This window comes from Stigmatopora nigra, chromosome 14 (genome assembly GCF_051989575.1).
Source record: "Stigmatopora nigra isolate UIUO_SnigA chromosome 14, RoL_Snig_1.1, whole genome shotgun sequence".
Lineage (NCBI taxonomy): Eukaryota > Metazoa > Chordata > Actinopteri > Syngnathiformes > Syngnathidae > Stigmatopora > Stigmatopora nigra.
This window is the reverse complement of record NC_135521.1, coordinates 6480633-6502330: the sequence shown is the minus strand read 5'-3', so window position 1 is coordinate 6502330 and position 21698 is coordinate 6480633. Positions and strand designations below refer to the sequence as shown.

At 43.9% G+C, this 21698-nt stretch overlaps 2 protein-coding genes across 2 annotated transcripts; one reads left to right on the top strand and one right to left on the bottom strand.

Annotated features, from left to right (window-relative positions):
- Positions 1-82: 82 nt before the first annotated feature.
- tomm5 (translocase of outer mitochondrial membrane 5 homolog (yeast)) lies at positions 83-676 on the bottom strand. The gene is made up of 2 exons (XM_077733649.1): positions 452-676; positions 83-355 (listed from the first exon to the last, which is right to left on the bottom strand). Exons 1-2 carry the CDS (start codon positions 570-572, stop codon positions 321-323), a joined length of 156 nt encoding a protein of 51 aa, XP_077589775.1. The 5' UTR covers positions 573-676; the 3' UTR covers positions 83-320.
- A 768-nt stretch (positions 677-1444) lies between these two features.
- Positions 1445-21081, top strand: frmpd1b (FERM and PDZ domain containing 1b). Its single transcript, XM_077733641.1, has 17 exons — positions 1445-1561; positions 7330-7480; positions 9137-9247; positions 9710-9882; positions 11072-11174; positions 12252-12297; positions 12538-12642; positions 12750-12845; positions 13118-13243; positions 13321-13440; positions 13659-13792; positions 14334-14460; positions 14974-15066; positions 15242-15424; positions 15648-15795; positions 16269-17165; positions 17607-21081. Exons 3-17 carry the CDS (start codon positions 9141-9143, stop codon positions 20036-20038), a joined length of 4890 nt encoding a protein of 1629 aa, XP_077589767.1. The 5' UTR covers positions 1445-1561; positions 7330-7480; positions 9137-9140; the 3' UTR covers positions 20039-21081.
- The last annotated feature ends 617 nt before the right edge of the window (positions 21082-21698 follow it).

Below are 21698 nucleotides of genomic sequence, written 5' to 3'. Positions count from 1 at the left end.
TGTTTATAAGAAAGCTAATAATTAACTGTTTCAGACGGCTTCAAAAAGTTGACCTAAAACACTGAAGATATAGAAAGCCAGATGTGTTTAAACATCAGTTTAATCCAACATCACTTAATACCAATGGAAATTCATACGACGACACGTTGAAAAGGGCACAGCTTTTGAACGGAATATCCAAGTCACAAAAAAACACATTTGAAAATGTCAAGCAGGCGATGATGAAGCGGACGCTGGATGTCCTCCACTCGTCCGTCATGTTGCATGGAGCACCTTTGACGTAGGTCAGAGATCATCAGGATGGAAAGGGGAGCCACCTCTCATATACTGTCCAGTTGCTTTAATACATATGGAGCTGAAAATTAAACATTTTTGTCAAATTAGCAACTTAAAATTGAATTAGGTTTTTCCAGTGTTTAGCAGCATCCCAATGTCATTGTTATGTACTCACTGGCTCTCAGGAGAGCAACGTAAATCAGAAAGTTTCGTAAAGACGAGACGACATCTTGTCGCATTTTCTTCTTCATTTCTTCTGGGTCCATTTTAGGCCCGAGTCCTTCCAATTTAAACATGATCGGTGAGGGTAAAAACGACGTTGTCCTTTAGTCTGATTTGAGTTTTTCGGCATGGACGAAGCACGCTGACGCGGAAATGCTTACCGGAAGTAATTGAAATCATATCGGCGTTTCCGGAGGGACAAATTGAACTGATTATGATTTACAAAATATAAACAAACACTCAACAAGAGCATGGAGTTAGGGAAAACACTTCATATTATATAACAATTACACATAAAAACGCAATAATAGGCAATAAAAAAACAGTTGTAGTCAATAGATATCATCATGTTGGGTCAGTAGACTTCCACAAAGAGCTGTAATGTAGCAGATGTACAGTGCGTGATTAATCATTTTAATTTTCTAAATTCTTGGCAGATAAAAAAGTTATAATAAACCATATCAACGTAGATTTAATTCTGTCCGCATGTCAATTTTTTTCTCAATTTGTCATAGTTTTAAAGGAATCTACTATTTTTTCCAATTTTGAGCAAAAAACAGGCCATTTAAACCTGTTTGAATATGAGCAATTCATAGCACATGTTGTGTTATATTTATTAAACAGCCCCGTATATTTTTATTGACCACCTCCCTCTAACATACTTCGTTGCCATGACTTCCACTACGGTTGACGGTGGGCGTCCGATCTCATCGAATTGGACGTCTAGCGCCGTCCCAAGAGTTAAATATTTGACGTGCATATCCCCAATTGATGATGACTTTCTGACCTTGCAAGGGGGGTTGGCTGTTGGGGGACGACAGACAAGTAAGGGGGTTGGGTTGGTAGGGTGGGTGGGTCTATTCTAGTATTGTCTGTTCTAGGTCGGGGATTAAATAGAGCAGCGGTCCCGGAATGATGACAGCATCCAGCACATAGATACGTATCACCCCACCTCATCCTCATCATCATCATCATCATCATCATCATCATCCCATCCGGCGTGTGGCGAGGACGCCTGGTATATTTCGTAGGAAACTCGACAATCGCCTCCTTAAAAATCGGGGTGAGTAAATGCACATCCACGCGAGACCCTTTTGCCTTCTCTCCCCCCTCGATCCCCTTCTTCCACGCCTTCCCCGCCTTCCCCGCACCTTGCGTTCCATTCTTCCCCGATGCAGATTGTCATCCATTGACGGCCATGTGCGACGTGGATATTTCAATCCGATTAAGATTAGATATGGAAGCAACAAAAGGCTGATCTTTGTTTTTCCCCCTTTGTTTCGTCTTTCTATTGACTGTGCGAGGAACCGCAATAGGGTGGGGGGTCTTCTGGAGGCATTTGGGGGGCGATCTGCGACCATGGAAGGATGATTTTCAAATACATTTTTAGCATTGTGTTAGCAGGGAAGACCAGTGAAAGCTCAATGGAGGGCTAAGATTCAGCAGGATTTAAGAGGGTCAATCTCATATTATGAATGGGTGTAGGCGGCTGCTCGTGCTCTGGGATCGTCATCTTTTTTTCATTTTATTTGATTTTTTAAATTAATATAATATTCCATCCCTCGTCTTCATGTGCAATGGCCAGAAGCGACAGCCTCATTTTATTTTTTTTCGCTACGTCAGGCAACACAACTGGACCGGAACAATGCCTTTTGGTTTTCTGGGGGGTTGATTTCATGCACGGCATGTTTTAAAAAAAAGAAAGTATAATACTGTTTCCTGATCACTGAAAGAAGTATGATTGCAAACAGGTGTCGCTTTCGCACGAGTAGTGTGAAAAATCGACAAGATCGAGAGTTCGAACCCAGGTCCGGACCTTTCTGTGCCCTCCCACATTCCCAAAACATGCAAGCTAGTCTGGTTGAACACTCTAAATCGCTCCCAGAAATGAAATATTGGTTATTTGTCTCATTGTGCCCTGTGATTGGCTGGCCACCAACTCAGGGTGACACCCGTCGTGAGCTGGGGTAGGCTGCGGCACCCCCACGACCTTTATGAGGGTTAGAAATATAAAAAATGATTGACTATTAAGAACCATTTGATTTTAAAGTAATAAAAAGCACAGCGTTTTTTTTACAATTTTCCTTTGATGGTGTCATGTTTTAATGGCCTGACTTTGATGCGAACAGCGTGGGTTCGAATCCTGCTTCCGCCCCTAATGCTGATGGATACCTAGGAAGAAAGGTGGAGAAAAACCAAATCAAAACAGACTGTAGACAGTGTTGCAGGGGGGGAATAGAGACGTGACCTCATTGATGTGACAGCGTTGTACATGGTGGTGGCACGGTTGACTTGCGGCGAGTCTTGCCATAATGGAGGACAACTCTATTTAGGAACATAGACTACACTACAAAAAGTGATCTAACTTGAATCTATAACATAGCTATCAAAATTGGATATATATGTATTTATATATGCTTAAAGCATGACAAAATTAGCGGCTGGCGATGATGTTTTCGTCTGCAATCAGGGACCGAGATGATCCGGAATTGAGCCAAAATGGCTAAGAAGAGATAGTTTTCCAAAAAAACATACTTGTGTATAAAATACAGGAAATATGTACAAGTTGACAGGTATGCTATGTATATATATTTGATAGCTATATATATTTTTTTATTTTATTTTATTTTTTTTGCCATGACGCATATCCGATTTACGCCACATGAGAAAAACTAAAATACGAGCTGAGTCATTTGAAAATGTGGAAATCTCCCCTCATGTGTTTCTGTGGTCCACATCTGTTCACTACCCTTGCTGACTTTAGCTCAGGAATTCTTAGCTGACTTCTTTTCAAGCCAATTCAACTAAAAAGCAACATTTGTCATTTGAAAGAGACCCACCGTAGTACTTGAAGGAGGAAATCCTGTACGTGGTTCATTTTTCCTTTTTTTTGTAAATGACTTCTCCGTCAAATTGATCTAAGATCCCAAGACTTTCCTTATTTATGACAGTGGACAAAATTGAAGAATGATGTAATAGTGGAACTCATTGTAAAAGGGACACGAGATCATGCAAATGTCATAGAGCGCCTTCAAATGGTCGCAAGAAAAGGTGGATACATTTTCATTGGTTTATGTGGAAATATGAATCCAGATAACTAAGGAAAGCGTCTGCAATTCACCTTCTTCAGAAGTAAGAATTACACAATTTTAGATGAGATAAATTCACTGTCACTTTTGCAAGAGAATACAGACAGACACATTTTACTCACCAACGTTCATTTGCAATTTAGTCTTCATTTGAAATGTGTACATATGTGTTTTTTTTAATAACCCTGTCATTCATGTCTTAAATATATTATTTTTATCAAACTGCAACATTTTGAAATCCGGTGCTAGTGTAAAAATATAACATTTAAATAATTGAACAATGACGTTTTAGGAAATAATTCAATTATTTATTTATTTATTTATTATTTATTGTCATTTTTAAAAAGAAAAGCTCATTAAAAGTGATGGGTATTAAATATATGTTATCATTTTAAATCAAATTAAATAATAATAGACATTCAACTATTGATTCAGGAAATGTATTCTTTTTTTTAAATTTTGAGTCCTCACATAGCTCATAATATCATAACATATAACTTCTTATCTGCCACTGACGCCAATAGAATGTAATTTTTTATTTTATTTATTTCATTCATTCCAGTTTCATATTTTTGATTTGATGGAATGAATGTGATTTTGCCATTGCTGCAAAAAAAAACAAAAAAAAAACAAACACTATTTTGGTCCCATTCAGCCCGAGGAAAGATTTGGAACTGGCTGTCAATAATAATAATAATAATAAATAAATTAACCATTCCAAAATAAAGCTGCAGTTTAGCCTGTGAGCCATCATATGAAAACACGTCAGTATTCTGCACGCAAGGCCGGTGGACTCAATCATTCAAATTTGTTATTCACGAGCAGACCATCCTGTGTGTGTGTGTGTGTGTGTGTGTGTGTGTGTGTGTGTGTGGACTGGACAACAGACTGTTTTGTCAGAGGCAGAGACAGACGTCATTGTGCAGGGAAATGGGCGACGAGAAGGTTGTCTAGGAGGTCCGAGAAGAAGAGCCAGCAGCCTCCCAAAGTCCGTCGTCTGAAGTAAAACGTGCGATAAGCCAATAGGGAATGTGTCTGCTTTTATAGCGAGGAAGGCAGCCGACCAATAAAAGCGCTCGCGTGCAAACCTCCGCCTCAACCCGACGACACTAAATTGTACGGTTTTATACGCTGCATTGGAGATGATGGGGGAAGTCGGGCTTGGGGTGAGTTAAGGACAATTCACATGAATGCTGGAAGCTTGTCTTTGATTTTAATTGAGGAATTGTGAGATAAATAGCTGTTTGACCCCATAACTACTGGGAAAAAATAGAAAATTCTTTACAGATTTGCTTTATGGAGTGTTTTTTTTGTTGAAGGATTTGTCATTAAGACATTAAGAATGTCCCTGCAATTGGCTGCTAGCCAGTCTGAGCCCCAGCCAAGATCCATAGTTAGCATAACCAATTAAAAAAAAAAAGAAAAATGGATTAATGGATTCTCCTGGTTTACACAAAGGGCAATTTCCATTGGCTTGGGTTAATACATCAATTTCCTCCAAACTTCCTGCTTGTCTGGAATCCCCACTTGTCTGCTCTCCAACGTCAAACTCTGTCAATGATCTCGACCATTTCTCCCAGTTCAATTGGCCCTTTTATTCACATTTAAACTAAAGACGCTTATCCTTATTAAAGGTTGGGGGTGCTGCAGCATATCCCATCAATCAACAAGCACCCACCAATCACAGGGCATGCACACACCCTCATTTCTGAGCAATCAACCTAGCACTTTTATCGCTTTGGTAGCAAATGAATGCCATATTTGCTGCCATCCCTCCCATGTCAAACAGATTGGACATCTACAACCAATGACTTCTCATTTGGGACATTTCCAGGTCACTTTTAGTCTCTTAATACTTCAGTTGTGGCATTCTTCCCTGTGAATGGTAGCGGACCATAACTTTTATACTACAAAAAACAAGTATATCTTTTTTCATTTTTTTCTGATTTCTTCAAGCAGTGCACAATCCATGATTTCCATGCCATCTGGCCCTCCGTGTTGGCCCTCAGGAATGCTGCCTTCATCAACATTCTCCACTCCTCCTTATGTAGAACCTCCCTCGCAAAGAACTGTAGTTACTTTTGTTCTTTCTTTTTTTTTTGCCATCTTCGGCCTCTTTCAAAGCCCCCCCCCCCCCTGCTCGCGCACCCCCGCCAATATCCTGTCCTTTCTTTCTTTTCTTTCCTTGGAGCCACTCTCCCACAATCCCGTCCCCCTTTCTCAGCCCCCTCCCGTCCCGCGTTCACCTCCACCACCCCCATCCGTCTCTCGAGTGCCCCCCCCCCCTCCTCCACCACCACCCCACCCCGCCTACTTTCGGCGTTCCAGAAGAAGGCGGTCAGGGGCCGCGTCGGCTGCATTAGCCCCATGCATTATTCAGGCGCCCCGCAGTCCATCTTGGTCTTCTGCCGACTTCAGACGACGCAGAGTGGGCGTTCCATTTTTTTTTTTTTGCCCACAGCGTCAAGCAGTTCGACGCTAAGTGTAATTCGGGGCGGTTTTGATGCGCGGTCATGCGCCGTCTCACTTAACGCCGCAACCGACGACAAAGCGGGTTTATTTTCTCCCCGAGTTGGCTTTCGGTTTCGGCCAAATCCGGCCGGCCACCATGTCCTCCATGAAAGCTCTTTTATTACCGGCCAAGTTTTGGGTCTGGTTGGTACATTCTTTTTGTTTTTTTTAGTTTTTTTTAATGTTTGTAACCTGGACAAGCTTTTTGGACACAATGTGAATGTGTCCTTTTTAGACTGAAAGTTTTAATGTGCCACATGGGAGTTGGATGTAATCCCATATTGGCTCATTTCTCAGGATAAAGCAGGAGAGTCCAAAGAATAATGAAAAAAAAACATATTTAGAGATGTGAACGTAGCGGTAGTGTCGTATTATATAAATTGTATGGCGCCACATTCATGCTATAACCACATCTCATCATGTGGGCCAATTTATTTTTAGCCAAAAATGGTAACTTAATGAAAAGTGAGCATCCACACTTTAAGTGAATTGTGCATTTATCATTCTCAAGTTAATTTTCTGTCATTTCATATACTTACAAGTCACTTCTTGTAAATTTCGGATCAGAACCTATTTTTTCTGGAGGGAATTTCCAGTCTGCTTTCCATTCATTGGTCGCTTTCTGCTGGTTTTGCTGGCATTTGCGGGTTACTCACTCTTGGTTTCTTTACTCATTGGCTGCCATTGACAAATTTAGCTTTTCCCCAAAATAAAAGCTTTTCCTTCTGTACATGCAGTTTAAATAAGATATAAAGGGCCCGTCAGGTAAAACATAACCCCGTAGCGTGCCGTTTAGGGCTTGCGGGCCAAATATCGGGACCGTTGAGCGAACTCTGGCGCAATGAAATTTTAATTTCGCCATCCAGATGAGGATGGAGAGCTTTGTTTGTCCATCGCCACGTGCTTGGTAGACTGTCGTTGAGTGAGAGTGAGAGAAAGAGAAAGAGAGAGAGAGAGAGAGAGAGAGAGAGAGAGAGAGAGAGAGAGAGAGAAAAGTAGAGCAAGCCTCAGGGACCAGAGGAGGAGCCTCTTGGAAAACCACATCCACATAGCTGCTTTCGGTTCACATCTGCTTCACTTGACACACTTTCAAGATTCACCCTGAAAATATCACTTCCCATACTAAAATATCCTCGTTTTACAAGAGGCTTTTCCGTCACGGCGTTTCTCGACACTCCATCGTAATCGTGGACCTGAGTCCAGTTGTCCTGATCGAATGTGTTGGTCGCAGGTGGCTACGGCGGACTGGGAGCAGCACCCATGATCACCAGGTTCCCCTTTCACCTCCTTTCAGCCAATCGTGGAGGAGCCGCAGAGCCCATGTCTCAGACCCCCAGAGGCCGCCCGTCTCGCCGAGTCCTAAAGAGGCAAGCTTCATCGCGGTGAGTCACGCCATCTCCCCGTTCCTCACGGCCATGTCTTTTGGAGCCTGGAAAGGTCCATCTGCTTTTGATCAGGACGCAATAATACGTCTGCCTCCGTTCTTCTCCCGTTAGCGCGTTCTGGGTTGTGGTAGAACAATGCTAAAACCACTGGACCCAGTCTTTTGGATGGATATAAAAATGGCGCTTTTTCTTGATAACACGTCTTGGGTCCCCAGCCTTCGCGCTCATCTCCAGCTGTTAGCGACCATAGCTTGGCTCATCCCTTTTCATCCTCAACCAATCAGCTCGTATACGGATCAGCAGGAGGCGCTAATGTGACACTCGTCCGGCGTCGGCCTCTGCAGATCGAAGGCCTGTAATCCTCTTAAAGGTCAAACCTATGCGCCATGTGTTATACACTTCATTTACGCAGGGAGGAATAATTACGTTAGGGATTCGTTGTTGCTTCCTCAATCCAACTTTACTGATATGAGGAAGATCTCCCGCGCTGGTCAAGTCATAGGCATCAAATACCTGTATCCATCCAGTCAAACCAGTTATGACATCTTTAGTATGCAATCGTTAACGAGGTGTTAATTGAATATTGTAATTGTTAAACCAATGAAGATGGTCATGGCTAGCGGCAATCCAGATGGTGACGAGTCTAGAATTGTTTTGGAAACTTTGTCCATCCTCCAAAAATGATTTGAGAAAAATACTATTGTGATTTATAGCAATGATCCTGTTTTTTTTTTCCCACAAGCAATTTACTATAGTGCTTGGGACCAAGCATGCACATGCAAAGCTTGTCTGCTTCTGGCATTAATTCCACCCGACAGAGTGAAAACATACTGATCATGTTTACCAATATTTATGTGGTAAAAGTGAGCATCATTTAGATATAGCATAAAATAGACTAGCACATAGTACGTCTCTTAATCTATGATAATATATTTTTTTTAAAAACAGCTAAAATATGCCAAACATAACATTCCCTGCAGTTATTCTTCCAGTCTTCTTATCTTGGCGATCTCAAATATTTCAACTTATCTGTTCTCAGTATGTTAACCAGGATAGAACAAAAAGCAAAATAGTACTTTCCAGAAAAAAATAACACTTAATGCAAAAATTGCACTGTAAACAAAGGAAGGCACTTCAATGATAAGGGTTTCAGATGTTCCAAAAATTACAAAATAAACCACAAAGAGGTTTAAAATTACTGCACATCTAATTCAACAAGATACATACATATAAATTGGAGCATATTTTGAGACTGGAGAACCCGTAAGTAAACTGTGGGAACTCCTTGACGGATGAACATTAAAGCACTGTCCTGTTTTGCATTCTCTCGGGTTCACTGGAAGCTTTTGTGCTTCATTATGTCTTGACGTGCCGCTTAAAAAACAGCTGTCGCATGACTGCAGACTTGCTGTAAACATGGAGATTGAAAGACTTTTTCAAGCTGAAGCTTTTGAAGCAGCGCCAAGGCACCGAGTCAGTTTTGCACTTGTGACTTTGCAGTTCTGATTAGTTATTACACATTAAGGTGGTACTACTGTAATCACAGTTGACTAAATAATCAGGCTATTGGATGTTCTGATCTGGCTAGATCTTTAACGGCAATTGTTTTTTTCAATTTGCCCCTCTTTTGAAAGGCTTTTCTGTGTTTTTCAGGTAAATGGAGGAGAAGGAGCGGTGTCGGAGCAGGTCTCCGGCTCGCAGGGCGAGCCGGGTCCAGCAGGTGGTGGGAACCATCATACGTCGTACCCGGGAATCACTGAGCAGGTACAAATCTTTTCATTTGAGGAATCAAAAAAACTTCGAAATTCACTCATACTCCTATTGAACTTGTTTTTCTCTTGGTTATAAAACCAAAATCTTTCTGGAATATAAGGATATATGTATTTTTTTTTGAATGCTACATAGATATGTTACTAAAGAGGGGTCAAAAGTTAGTTTCATATCTTTGCCTCAATTCAAGGTCGGGAAAAAAAAAGTCTCAAAATAATTGGCAATTCCTATGCTTTGTGTTTCGAGTCACTTTAAATCATTTGAACCAAAAAAGTAGAAATGTTATGAATGTTTCTCTCGCCTTGTATTTGTTCACTTTTAAAATCTGAATTCCACACCTGTGGTATATGAAATGACAAAAAAAACTGTCCTTTTTCCCCCTCGAAAAGCCTCCATGTTATATTTTTACAGTTTCCCCACATCTAACACCCCCCCCCCCCTCTTTGACACCCTCAGGGAGCGGTTGCTAGGCGATGGGAGGTCGCAACGCTCCAACAGCCTGTCCAATCAGAACTACCAAGCCAAACTGTCACTGCAAATCACCAGGGATCCCGTGCTGGACCGAAGTACCGGTCACGGATTCACCCTCACCGTCAACACGCCCCTGCTGGTCAGGGATGTGGTTACCGGTATGTAGACTGTGGAGTGTTTGCATTATCCACATGTGTCTAAGTGGACACCTGCTTTGTGTAGCGTTTCACTATCTCTCTTAAATTCTCACTCACCACGTTGACTATTGGCATTCAAGTTTCTGGGCTCAGTGCCAGAGGTCCTTGCTCAACAACAATGGCACCTGCTCACCCTTTTAAAATTCAATCACTTCTGAGTCAGACAGTCAATAGAAAAAAAAATCTGGTCCGGTGGTTAAGTGGTTAGTGCGGCCGCTTCACATTTCTGGGGTCGAGGGTTCGATGCCACGCCGGTCCCACATTTTTTCTGGGTGCACTGTTTTTATCCCATATCATGCAACATCTGACCTGGTATCTGATTGGACAAAAAAAAGAAAACCAAAATTGTCCTGCCTGAGATAACACTAAGAAGCTAAGAGACAATTGAAAACAGATAGTGTAAAAATAAGAAAATTGGAGAAATATTCAAATTATGGGAATGTAGGTCAACATTTCTGACGGCCCGGCAACCAACGTTTGCAAAAAATGGGTTAAAAACAACGGCCCCGGACGCCACCAGACGGAATTTTTGGACAATGCGTAAAGGAAAGGCTTGAAATTGTGCGATATTGACGTGGGTGGGGCTTGGGCTCACGACTTTTTGGGGACATTTGTGGATTAGTTTGACGCAGGGCAAAACAAAGAGGAAGGGAGGGCTCTTCAAAAAAAAAACTGCAAAGATCAGGATATTAGCAGAAGTGACACGTAAGCCCGACGGGGGAGGGGCGCCCTCGCTGAGCCTGAATCTGTGCCAACATGCGTGCGTGGACAAAAACGCCATGCGTCTCTCGGGCACACGGGCCGTGCCAAAGGAGCACTTGTTTGGGTGCTTGTTTGCCGTCATGCATACGTGCTCTCTGTGTGTATTTCTGTCGCAAATTTGGCGTCGGTGAGACTAAATCTCGGCGCCACAGTCGCGCGCTCGCTTGCCCCAAGACAAATGAGTATAAATAAAAGGAGAGGGAGGCGAGCTAGAGAGCTGTTGAGTCAGCCATGTTGAAGTAGCATGTGTGTCATGTGGGTGTATGCCAATAGATCTCCTTCAAACTGCAGTCAGATTAGATAACAGTGGACGTATGCAAGCCAAATTCTTTGAGGCGCATGCGGTTTGGATTTTGAATGTGTTGACATGTGTGATGTGTGTGTGTAGGGAGTCCTGCAGATGGGATACTCTACCCTGGAGACCAAGTTTTGCAGATCAATGACGCAGAGTTGGAAGATTTGAACGCTGATCAGGTGGAAAACATATTAAGGTTAGAACTGCAAAAGCACTTATATTCAGGAAGTCATGTTTGCATTTGGAGAGGAGTTGCACTAGCCAAAGAATACACAATAAAAAGAAAAATATGCATCATTCGCACTGCTGTATAAGTCACATCTTTAAAAAGCAGAAAGCAAGAACATATATGTTAAAGTAGGAATAATGAAATGGAGGACAACTGGCTAAAAAGGCATCTTTTTACAGTTTTTACACATAGCTACAGCCTAAAAAAATATATATAACAGGTTGTGAGTGGTCAGAGAGAAAAAAAAACACAACTTACACTTGTATTAGGCGCAAGGCTGGCCAAATTTGAGAAAAATGTGACTTATGGTGGTATAGGTAGGCCGTATAACATAGAATTGTACATCACTCACACCAGGTTGAATACAAGCAGGCTTTATTGTGTAGTATAAATTATTAGCCTAAACAGGCCTTCACAATATGATACTGTAATTCCTGGTAAATAATACAGTGGTGCCTCTACTTGCAAATGCATCTACATTTGATGGGAAACTTTTTGTTCCAAGATACAAAAAATGTTAACAGCTGGCTATTTAACCTCAATTCTGCTACTGTTACTTTAATGCATATTTGTTCTGGGTTTCTGATTCAATAGAAAAAAAACCTTTCAAAAACGCAACATATAATAAGCCAGTGCGGCTTACTATATATCCAAACAAGGTGTTTGTGATTGTCATCAGCTCCTGTCTGTGTGTTAAACCCTGTGTTTTTGTACGGAGATTAGGGTACACCTCGTAAAACCATTTAATGTCTTTGCCTTCTCTGTTGTTTTAGATATATTTTTTTACATTAGTTAATTTTTTAAATCTGAAATAAGTTGCATCAAGATATCCTCCATTTACTCGTGTAGACACGTGCGCCTGACGAGTCTGATAATGTGCAGGTGGATTTAGCTGGAATTGATGCTTAAAGGGTGGGTGTGTATGTGCAAATACAGCTTAACTGCTTTGGGGCAAAGGTGTCGGGGAAAATGCTTCTACTTTGACAGCTGAAACAGGAAAATGACGGGTGTGTGAGTGAGTCGTGTTTGTGTTTTTCCACGAAGGAACTTGGAGGACTGCATCACCGTGACCGTCCTCCGGCACATGACTGTGAGTACAAAAGGAGACATTGATGAACTTTCCTCGGCACGCCTTTGCAAAGAATCATTCAACCAACGTTGTATTTCAAGCATGATGACCCTCTACTCCAAATTTCATCAGCTAAACATACATGTAGCAGCACAGCTTTTTTTTGGAGTCCAACTACATGTTTTGGGATGAATGGCACGAGTTCAGCCAGTGTGTGTTTGACAAAACAATGGCCCCGTTTTATTTATGTGTGTTGTGCAGAATCCGAAATCATCCATCATGTCAGCAGAGAAGAGAGCCCGTTTGAGGAGTAATCCCGTCAAAGTGCGCTTTGCAGAAGAAGTCTTGGTCAACGGGCACACTCAGGTGGGGCCATTTCAATCTGCAACTATTTATGTAACAATTCCAAATGGAAATAAATGATTAATAATTTTGCATACAAATTTCAGTCTAAATTTTTTTTCCTTCATCAGGGAAACTCTCTTCTCTTCCTTCCCAACGTTCTAAAAGTTTATTTAGAAAATGGACAAACCAAGGCCTTCAAGTTTGACCATACCACCACGGTCAAGGTATATACACCATATAGGAAAATATTATAACAGTCTCTTTAAACATACACATTTATGACTAGGATTACTGGAGTTGAAGTACTGTCTATCATATGCAACAAAATACCAGAGTGATGTAACCCATTTAGCCGTTAGAACTATAAAAACAGGAATTTTCGTTGAGTAGCTTGTGAGTTTCATAACTTGTGGCAATTTAAAACGAGCACCTGCAGACGAGGGGATAAATATGTCTCTTTAAAAGGAGTCTGAACTCTCTCTCCCCTTCCTACCAGGATATTGTTCTGACTCTTAAGGATAAACTATCCATCCGGGCTATCGAATATTTTGCACTGGTCCTGGAGCAACAGTACAGCATCACCAAACTACTGCTGCTGCACGAAGATGAACTTATACAAAAGGTAAGGAAAATAAATAAGTGTCTTGCCTTCACTGGCTGAACGTGTTTTTGTAACATTTCCACCGGTGTCTGGATCAGGTGGTGCAGAAAAAAGACTCCCATGACTACCGATGCCTATTCCGAGTGTGCTTCATTCCCAGAGATCCGACAGACCTGCAGCAAGAGGACCCCTTTGCCTTTGAGTACCTATTTTTACAGGTAAAGCTTCCCATGGCCACCAAAAGATGCCAAATTGAAGCATTTTGGCACATGTTTGAAGTGTCCACGATCAATGTATCACTTAACAAGAAAAAAATAATAATTAAAAAAAAGGAATGCTGGGTTTGACAAAAAGGCACAAGAATGAGCTAGTTTTACAACATACATAACAAGGGGTGCTCTTTAATGATGACATTTGTCACCTTTTGTGCACTCAGAGTGTTGGCGACGTACTCCAAGAGCGTTTTGCTGTGGAGATGAAGTGTAACACCGCACTCCGCCTCGCTGCCCTGCACATGCACGAGAGACTGGATAGCTGCGGACAGACCAGGACTTCCATCAAAGCCATTACGTGAGTGCATCTGTATTGGAACAATTGCATTAGTCTCCCAAAATGAAAAAAAGAGCTGTCACACTATGAGTTTATAAAAAGTGTGATTGCCTGTTGCCAATCGGATGGGAAATATCATTTTAAAAAAAACATTTTGTGCAATTTTTTGGGGGGATTGAATAAAAAATTATATGTCTAAGAGAATTGGACGGCTAGTCGGAAATGACAATAGATTGGATTAAATGAGTGCCTTGTAGGGGTTAACCAAAAAAACAGTAAACCAACGGGTTCAAATCCAGTTGAAGAGACGCAAGTAATCTTTTTACAAAGCCGCACTGTTGATTGTCCGTAAGATATTTTTGAGTCAAAAGCCTTTATTGTCATTATACAACAACTGCTTATAACGAAATGAGTGGCTCTACTCCACAAAGTGTGGGTTCAAAAACATTAATGAGTCATGTCCGGGCAAGAAAAGCTTCTCAAAATATTGCACATTTTAAAGAATAATTAAGTGTTTTAGCAGTTGGGTGTGCTTAATATGTATTTGTCTGTCTACTGAAAGGAAGGAGTTTGGCCTCGACAGCTTCATTTCCCCAACGCTGCTGAGCAACATGAGGGAGAAGGACCTGAGGAAAGCAATCGGCTACCACCTCAAAAAAATACAGGCTCTATTGGAACCTCGCCAGAAGGTATGTTGACACAGGAGTCACATGATTTAAAAAAATGATGACTTATAGATGTACGGTTGCAGTTTTGGCTCACATATAATCCTTCCGTGGTTTTAAAATGATCTAGGGATTGACATATTGAGTCGGAAACCCACTTTATGGGATATACAGTGATCCCTCGATTATCGCGAATTCACTACAATTTGTTTCCGCTATTAATTACATTTTTTCTTTTTACTGAATCCTAGTAGCAAGAGTGGCTTCATTTTTTGGATTTTCACATTTAAAAAAGATAAATACATTTGAAAGTTCATGATGTGTGAAAATCCACACTGAAATTATTGCTACTAAGACTCAGTACTGAATTAAAAAATAAATATTTTTTGACCCTACTTCAGGATTCATTGATTACTGCGATATTCAATGGATTACTGTATTCAGTTTATCTGAATGACTTTATCTGCAGTTCAGATGTATTTTTTGGACCACCATTATTCCACGTTTTCCCATTCCTTTACACATATTTTGTTTCAGGTGATATCTGCTTCCCAGGCTCGACTAGCCTACCTCACTCAGTTAGGAGAGCTCGTTTCTTACGGGGGACGATCCTACTCGGCGACAATGATGGTAAGTTAAGTTACTATTGGAAAAAAGGAAAATATTTCAAAAACATTATAAAACTAGCTTCATTTTTGTACGCTTTGCTGGTAAATGCCACTCAGAAAAAGGGTCACGACATCTGAACATTATCTTTACGAAATAGGATTTTTTTTCAGTGTTTATGTGCTTTTTTTTTCTCCAGCTTCAAGAACGGGAAGTCCTGGTCAGCCTATTGGTGGGCGCCAAATACGGCATGAGTCAAGTCATCAACCACAAGCTGAACGTCATCTCCACATTGGTGGAGTTCGGCAGCATCAGCCGGGTGGAGTTGCTCTCCGAGTCGGAGAAAGCCAGTCTGCTGCGCGTCTCGCTGCACGACATGAAGGTATGCCGGCCCCCCCGGCTCCATTTTCCATTCAAATGAAAAGCACTTGGACGCTGACACGGATTAGAAAATGAAAGCTCGGCTAAATATAGGTCAAGCTTTCCTCCAGTGACACCCAAGTAGCCTAAAGGATTGTGTTTTTTTTGTGCCATTAAATGAATGGACTTGACTCAATTGTGACCCTTTCTCTCCCTCTGGCTTAACAATGCCTTCCAACGACCAGCCCTTTGCCTTACTGATGGACTCTCTGGCCGCCAAAGATCTAGCGTGTCTGCTGGGGGGCTATTGCAAACTCCAGGTGGACCCCACGCTCAATGTCTTCCGAATGGGGCGCCCTAAAGTGCGGGTGCACCGGATTGCTGCTGAAGAAGGCAAGTTCACCATAGTCATTTTTTGTATGGTTCTGTGAATATCTGATTCCTGGAATTAGGTTAAAACTTTAGTTCATCCTGTATTCAGGAAATGTCTTGTTTGACATAAGACACAGAAGACACTGTAGAACTAGTTAAAAATGGTTGAAAAATAAGAATAAGAATTGTTGAAATCTATGTGTGGTTCAAGGTTTTTTAGTTGCAATTTTGAACAAAGTAAAGACACACTGAATTTAATCAATTATAGTGTGTTTTTCAAGTTCCTGAGTTTATTTCTCAATATATCGCTAAATGCAGCAAATACAATATTGTACAGTATCTTTAAAAAAAAAAGTACTAACTTACTTAATGGTTGATCTGGACAAATCAAATGACAGCGTTCATTCATTCAATATTTTTCAATTCTGGAACGACGCGGTTATTGAAAACAGGGAAAGGAAGACATTGTGCTGACGTGGTCTTCCTCCCGCCAGGTTACGTGTCTCGCTGCTGTAGCGACTCGGACCAATCGACGGACGAGGACGACCCGATGGACTCCCAGAACTACAAAGCCCACGACCCGGCCAGCCAGGACTGGGAAGAAAGACGGAGGACGGAAGAAGAGAAGAGGAAAGCGGAAGAGAGACAAGAGAGGGAGGAGCACAAAAGCCAACAAGAAGTCAAGATAGTAGTGACCACCGAAGGTGAAGAATACGAGAGTGAAAGGGAAGGAGGAACATCCGGAGAACGGGCCCATCCGGAGAACACTTGGTACCACACGGATCTTCGCGTGACCAGCAGTTTTTCCAGCTTGTCCAGCAGCTCTTTGAGTGCCGCCTTGGAGGACGGCAGCCCCGGGCTCAAATCCCTCTCTCGTCCAGAGAACGGCCAAAACTCGGACGCCCGTCGAGTTCCGGAAGCCGAGGGCCCGAAAGACCCGTCCCGACCGACCAATCTCAACCACCGAGGCGACGGCGCTTGCCTTTGTTTCACCCAGCTCTCCAAAAGCGACTTTCTCTCCAGCCCGTCGGGAGCGACGAGTGATGACGAAGAGGAGGAGGACGAAGAGGAAGAGAGGCTACAGCTCAGGCGCATTTCGAAGATCCCCAGTTCCAGAGATTTAAGAATGATCGACAACACTCCCTTTGAAAGGGCGCCCATTAAGAGAAAGAAGAAGACGCCTCCCAAAGTGCCCGTCCGAACCAGTTCCATTCCGGGCCACAAAGCCGACCAATCGGAGCAGCGTCTCTCCAAAGATCAAGATTCCGTTTCCCAAAGCCCCTCTTCCAAGCCCAAAGCAGCTCTTTTGGCAAAGGACAACGTGTCCGAGTCTGAAGAGGAGTTTTTTGATGCACAAGAAAGATTCACTCCACCTGTTCCAGATCTTTCAGGTTTGTTCTAATGTCACGAAAACGTGTATTTTGTTTTTTTAGGGCATTTCACAAGCCTTAATTGAAAAACAAATACAGTCGTACCTCTATTTAGGAAATGATTTGGTTCCAAGACTTTTGGTACATTTCGTAAGTGGAGGTGTACTTTACATGTCAATTCTTCTCATTGGTCCTCACACAACTACCAACTAAACCTTTTAAAATGGTTCAAAGTATCCCAATTTTGTATGAAAGATGTGAGGAAACACAAAAATATGATACTTTAATCGCATTAATGCATTTACTTTTGGGGGGATTTTGTAACTTGGACCTTCACTCATCTGCATATTTGAAAAAAAATTGTAACCTGAAACATTTGTACCTAGAGGCATTCGTAAGTAGAGGTATGACTGTATATCAAATGATTATTCACTTCAAGTAAAAATGGCTTCTTTCTTGCAGACGTGGAGCTGGCGGATCGCCGCAATGCAAATCGGCTGAGTGGAACGTGGAATTCCCTTGGAGCTCTTTTGGAAAACGAACCATCGTCGCCCCTTCACAATAAAGCAAAAGCTTCTAAGATCAAGAAAGAATTAGAGGAGCCTCATCGCCCCACCAATACAGCAAATAACATTGGAAGTAAAGCAACAAGCGCAGAGAAAAATGTAGCCAAGGTCAAAGCATCTTTCGGACCCAAACCCCAGTTGCCTCCCAAACCTCAGAATATTCCCCCCAAGTCCCCAAAACATGGGAAATCGTACGCCCACTGCAATGGCGACGCCCGCGGACACCCGTCTTCGGACCTCCTGGAAATGGAGCCGGACACCATGGAGTTCAAGGCGGTCACCCACACTGGAGGCTTGCCACGTTCCACGCCACTCATCACGGCGGTGCGGCGTCACAAACAAACGTTACCCGTCACGGCGCTACAAACCAGGGAGGAGGAGCCTAACGGTCCCAAAGACAAAACCTACAATCCTGACAAAAAGGAGGCTCATGAGGACATTAAAAGTAACAGGACGCCAAATGCGCCCCTCATCCCTCGCTCAAATTCGGGTACCAAGTTATCGGCCCCCCCTCCAGTCCCACCAAAACCCACCTCTCCTAAAATCCATTTGTCGTTAGCGGCTAGCTCGACAGATCCCAACAAAGTCGCCTCCAAAGACGGTACGAGTCCGCCAAACGGCCTCCACCCCTGGAGCAGCCGCAACGGCGGCATCCCCCCGGGACCCAGGAGGGTCTCGGCCAGCCACGAGAGCCTGTCGCCGGAAAACGCAGAGCGGTCGAGCGCCTCTCCTCTGGGCTCCGACGGCTCCGAAGCCACGATTGGCCAGCGGAGTCGAGAAGAGCGAAGATCCGGATCCGGCTCGGATCTCAGATGCAGTTCTTCCAGTCTTGGAGGCCGGCTCTCCGCATCTGCTCTCAGAGGGAAGATCCAGGCGCTCCCCTGGTACATGACCCGCTCCCAAGAAATCTTAGGGACCCTGGACTACCCCTCCACCAGCTCCATCAACGGGGACACCTCCGGTTTCGGCTCGGGTTTATCCGTAGCCAGCGGCTCGTCCGATTCCAACAAGACCCCCGTGAAGGCAACATCGAAACCAGGCGGGAGGGGCAATATTTTGGACGACGGCGCAGAGGTTGTCGTGGCAACCATAAAGGAGGCGGGGGAAGTGACTTCCTACCTGAGAAAGATCCACGGAACCAACGGGTCGCACCCCAACCTCAATTTTGCCAGCAATCTCGTGCACAACGTTTCCTCGGAGCAGCCTCAGTCCCGGAGCCTCTCGGCGGTGGGAACGGGAGGCGTGTCCGCCATGCAGATTGGAGGCGACTCGCCGACGTCCTCCATGGGAGAGGGCACCCCCCCTCAGCAGCGGGAGCCCTGCGGCTGCCGTACCGTCTACGCCAACTGTTTCAGCGGCGACAACGAGGACGGCGTCAGCTTTGACGAGGAGCTGACGGTGTACGAGTTCTCTCGCCGCACGCGGCCCAAAGCGGCGCGGGCTGTGCCGCTCCCTTCGCCCGCCCCTCAGCTCCCCTCGCCCGCCCCTCAGCTCCCCTCGCCCACTGCTCCCCCGCCAAATCCCAATATCCTGTCCCTCCTGAGAGACAACCCCCGCCCACTATCCACCCTGTCCAGCGCCTCCTCAGAACTCAGTCCCTTAGTCTCCCGTCCGGTGTCTCCGTCCACGTCCTTCAGGGGTCCCCTCCATTCGCTGACCAACAAGAACTACGGCGGCGGCCTGAAGGGAGGTTTCATCTCCCTGCGACAAGATATCGATCAGCTTTTACTGGTTTTGGAGAGCACGCAAGCGGAAGCGTTGCGAGCCGACGCCGTTTCCAAGCCCGACGCCAACCACAACGGAAGCCAAGACGACGCCACGCCCAGCACGTGTTGTGCGGGAATCAGCCCCAACGGCCTGACGGAGGCGGAGCGGACCCTCCTCCAGACGGAAGCTCGCCGACTGGCATCTGGCTGTCAACGCGCCACGCGGGTGGGCTGGGCTCCGGACGAGGCCCTCAGGTCGTTGACCAACGGCTTCTCGGCGTTAGTCCAGCTGTCGGCGGCCTGCGTGCCGAGCGGACCGTGCCCCGGTTGCGGGGACTGGCGCCACGCCCCCTCGGACGACGAGGGCCGGGAACCCGTGGACAAGTTGAAGGAGATCGTGGCCCTGTACCGCGATTTCGTGGGGGCCGTGGAGAGTGCCGGGACCGGGGGCAACGGCCTGGACGGCTCTCAACGGAGCCAAGGAGAAGGCGACGGCGTGAGGCTGCTGGCCAAACGCTGCACCGTCCTCATCTCTTCCGTCTTTGCGCTGACGCAACTCTTCCGGACCCCCGCGTCGGTCTCCTCTTCGGACACTCCCGGCGGTCTCGCCCTCAACTTTTAACCTCCGGACCGTTAAAGCGCCACATTGGGAGGTTTGTTCTGGGACAGTAAGTGCCATGCACACGCACACCGCACGCGACCACCATGCCCACAAAAGATGAAATTAAGAGCGCCAAGTTTTCTGGCCGCCACCCACCCTCGTGAGGATGGGCGGTTCAGAAAATGAAGGACCTTTTTGGGCCTCTTAGTGGACTATGCATTTGTACATTGGAGTTTTATAACTCTTATATTTCTCTTATTTTATTACAACCTGTGTATGTATGTAAGAATGAATTGCCCATTTATGTATTTATGTATTTATTTTTTACAGTATTTGCACCGTGGTCTGTGGCGGTTAAAAATATGAAAATATGGATGTCACTGATTTTTTTTTTTTTCTAAATTGGCCCTACATTTAAAACAGTATTAGATTGACTTTGACACACTACTTAAGGCTGTATATTGTTCATTTTTTTTTGGTCATTCCATGACATTTCACTTCAAAACGAACTAAGTTGCACTTTTTCAACAATTCTTTTTTTTCCAGCTTTTTTTACCTTCAATTTGCAGTGGACAATTCCAGATCAGGGTGAGTACTTATTCCAGATTACAATTTTTTTTCCTCCATAGAACACACATAACCATTTTGGACATTCCCTAAAATGCAACAAAAATACATACAATGCAGTATTCTAAATATTTTGGCAGGTTGGAAAAGTGACTGTTGACGCAGTTTTTGATGTAGCAACGATCCAATCGTAAAAAAAAAAACACGTACTAATTCTGTACACTGAGGTCCAAATTTAATGTTTTTTATCTCTGTCTTACTTTAATTTCTGACTATGCAAACTCCTCATCTCTCCATACTTTTCTGTCTTGTCGTGCCAAGAGTGGAAAACACACCCGCATTATGTTTGTCTGAAAATAACGGGTGCTTTCTTTGCGAGAAACGTTTGAGCACGCGGCGGTGGGTCCATTTTTTTTGGACACATTTAACCGCGTTTGGACTTTTGCAAAGTTGCATGGCATTGGAATTTGTCCATATAAAGACTCCATACTGACGTCTGTGAGTTGTCGTGTCCGCTTTTATCGGCTTGCAGATTGAGAACGCTTACAAATTCCCTTTTTTTTAAAGCCTGGGGGCTTTTAATTTCGTCCCCTAAATGAGAAAGACTTGAGCACAGCTGCCCAGATTGCCTTTAATCTGATCTTGATCTGTCTGACTTTTGCATTCAGTAATCTAGAAAGTCTACAATGACAAATGTTGGTGGGTAAAGATAAGGGAGGAGGGGGCAAATTTAAATTTGTTTTAATCTGGCATTGGATTTGGGGGAAAAATGACATAAACTGCAGATTTCATTTGGCTTTTCAACATTTTATTTGGCATTGTTGGACCATTTTTATTATTTTTTTTGTTGGAGGGAAAAGAATCCAAGTTGGTGGAAGCCCAACGTTATAAAAGGCAACACTTAGTGGACTGTTGCAAATGAAAAAGCAGGCAAGAAATAGGCCAAGTGGTCCATTTACATGGCAGCTTGAGCTTTTTGTGCCACTGAACATTTCCCTCTGCCGCCATTCGGGCTCCGTACGCTTCTCCGGGGCTGCTCGCTGACTGGCTGCGGCTACTCAACTGTGAAATGTGAGCCCATTATGTCAACAGACGTTAGGGACAGCCGAGGAGG

Bases quoted from the DNA above. Each gene is read 5' to 3' on its own strand.
- tomm5 (XM_077733649.1), bottom strand. From the start codon at position 572: ATGTTTAAATTGGAAGGACTCGGGCCTAAAATGGACCCAGAAGAAATG. The intron at 356-451 runs GTGAGTACATAA...TTTAATTTTCAG, and splicing joins CGTTGCTCTCCTGAGAGCCA to CTCCATATGTATTAAAGCAA.
- frmpd1b (XM_077733641.1), top strand. From the start codon at position 9,141: ATGGAGGAGAAGGAGCGGTGTCGGAGCAGGTCTCCGGCTCGCAGGGCG. The intron at 12,846-13,117 runs GTATATACACCA...CCTTCCTACCAG, and splicing joins ACCATACCACCACGGTCAAG to GATATTGTTCTGACTCTTAA. The intron at 13,793-14,333 runs GTGAGTGCATCT...GTCTACTGAAAG, and splicing joins ACTTCCATCAAAGCCATTAC to GAAGGAGTTTGGCCTCGACA.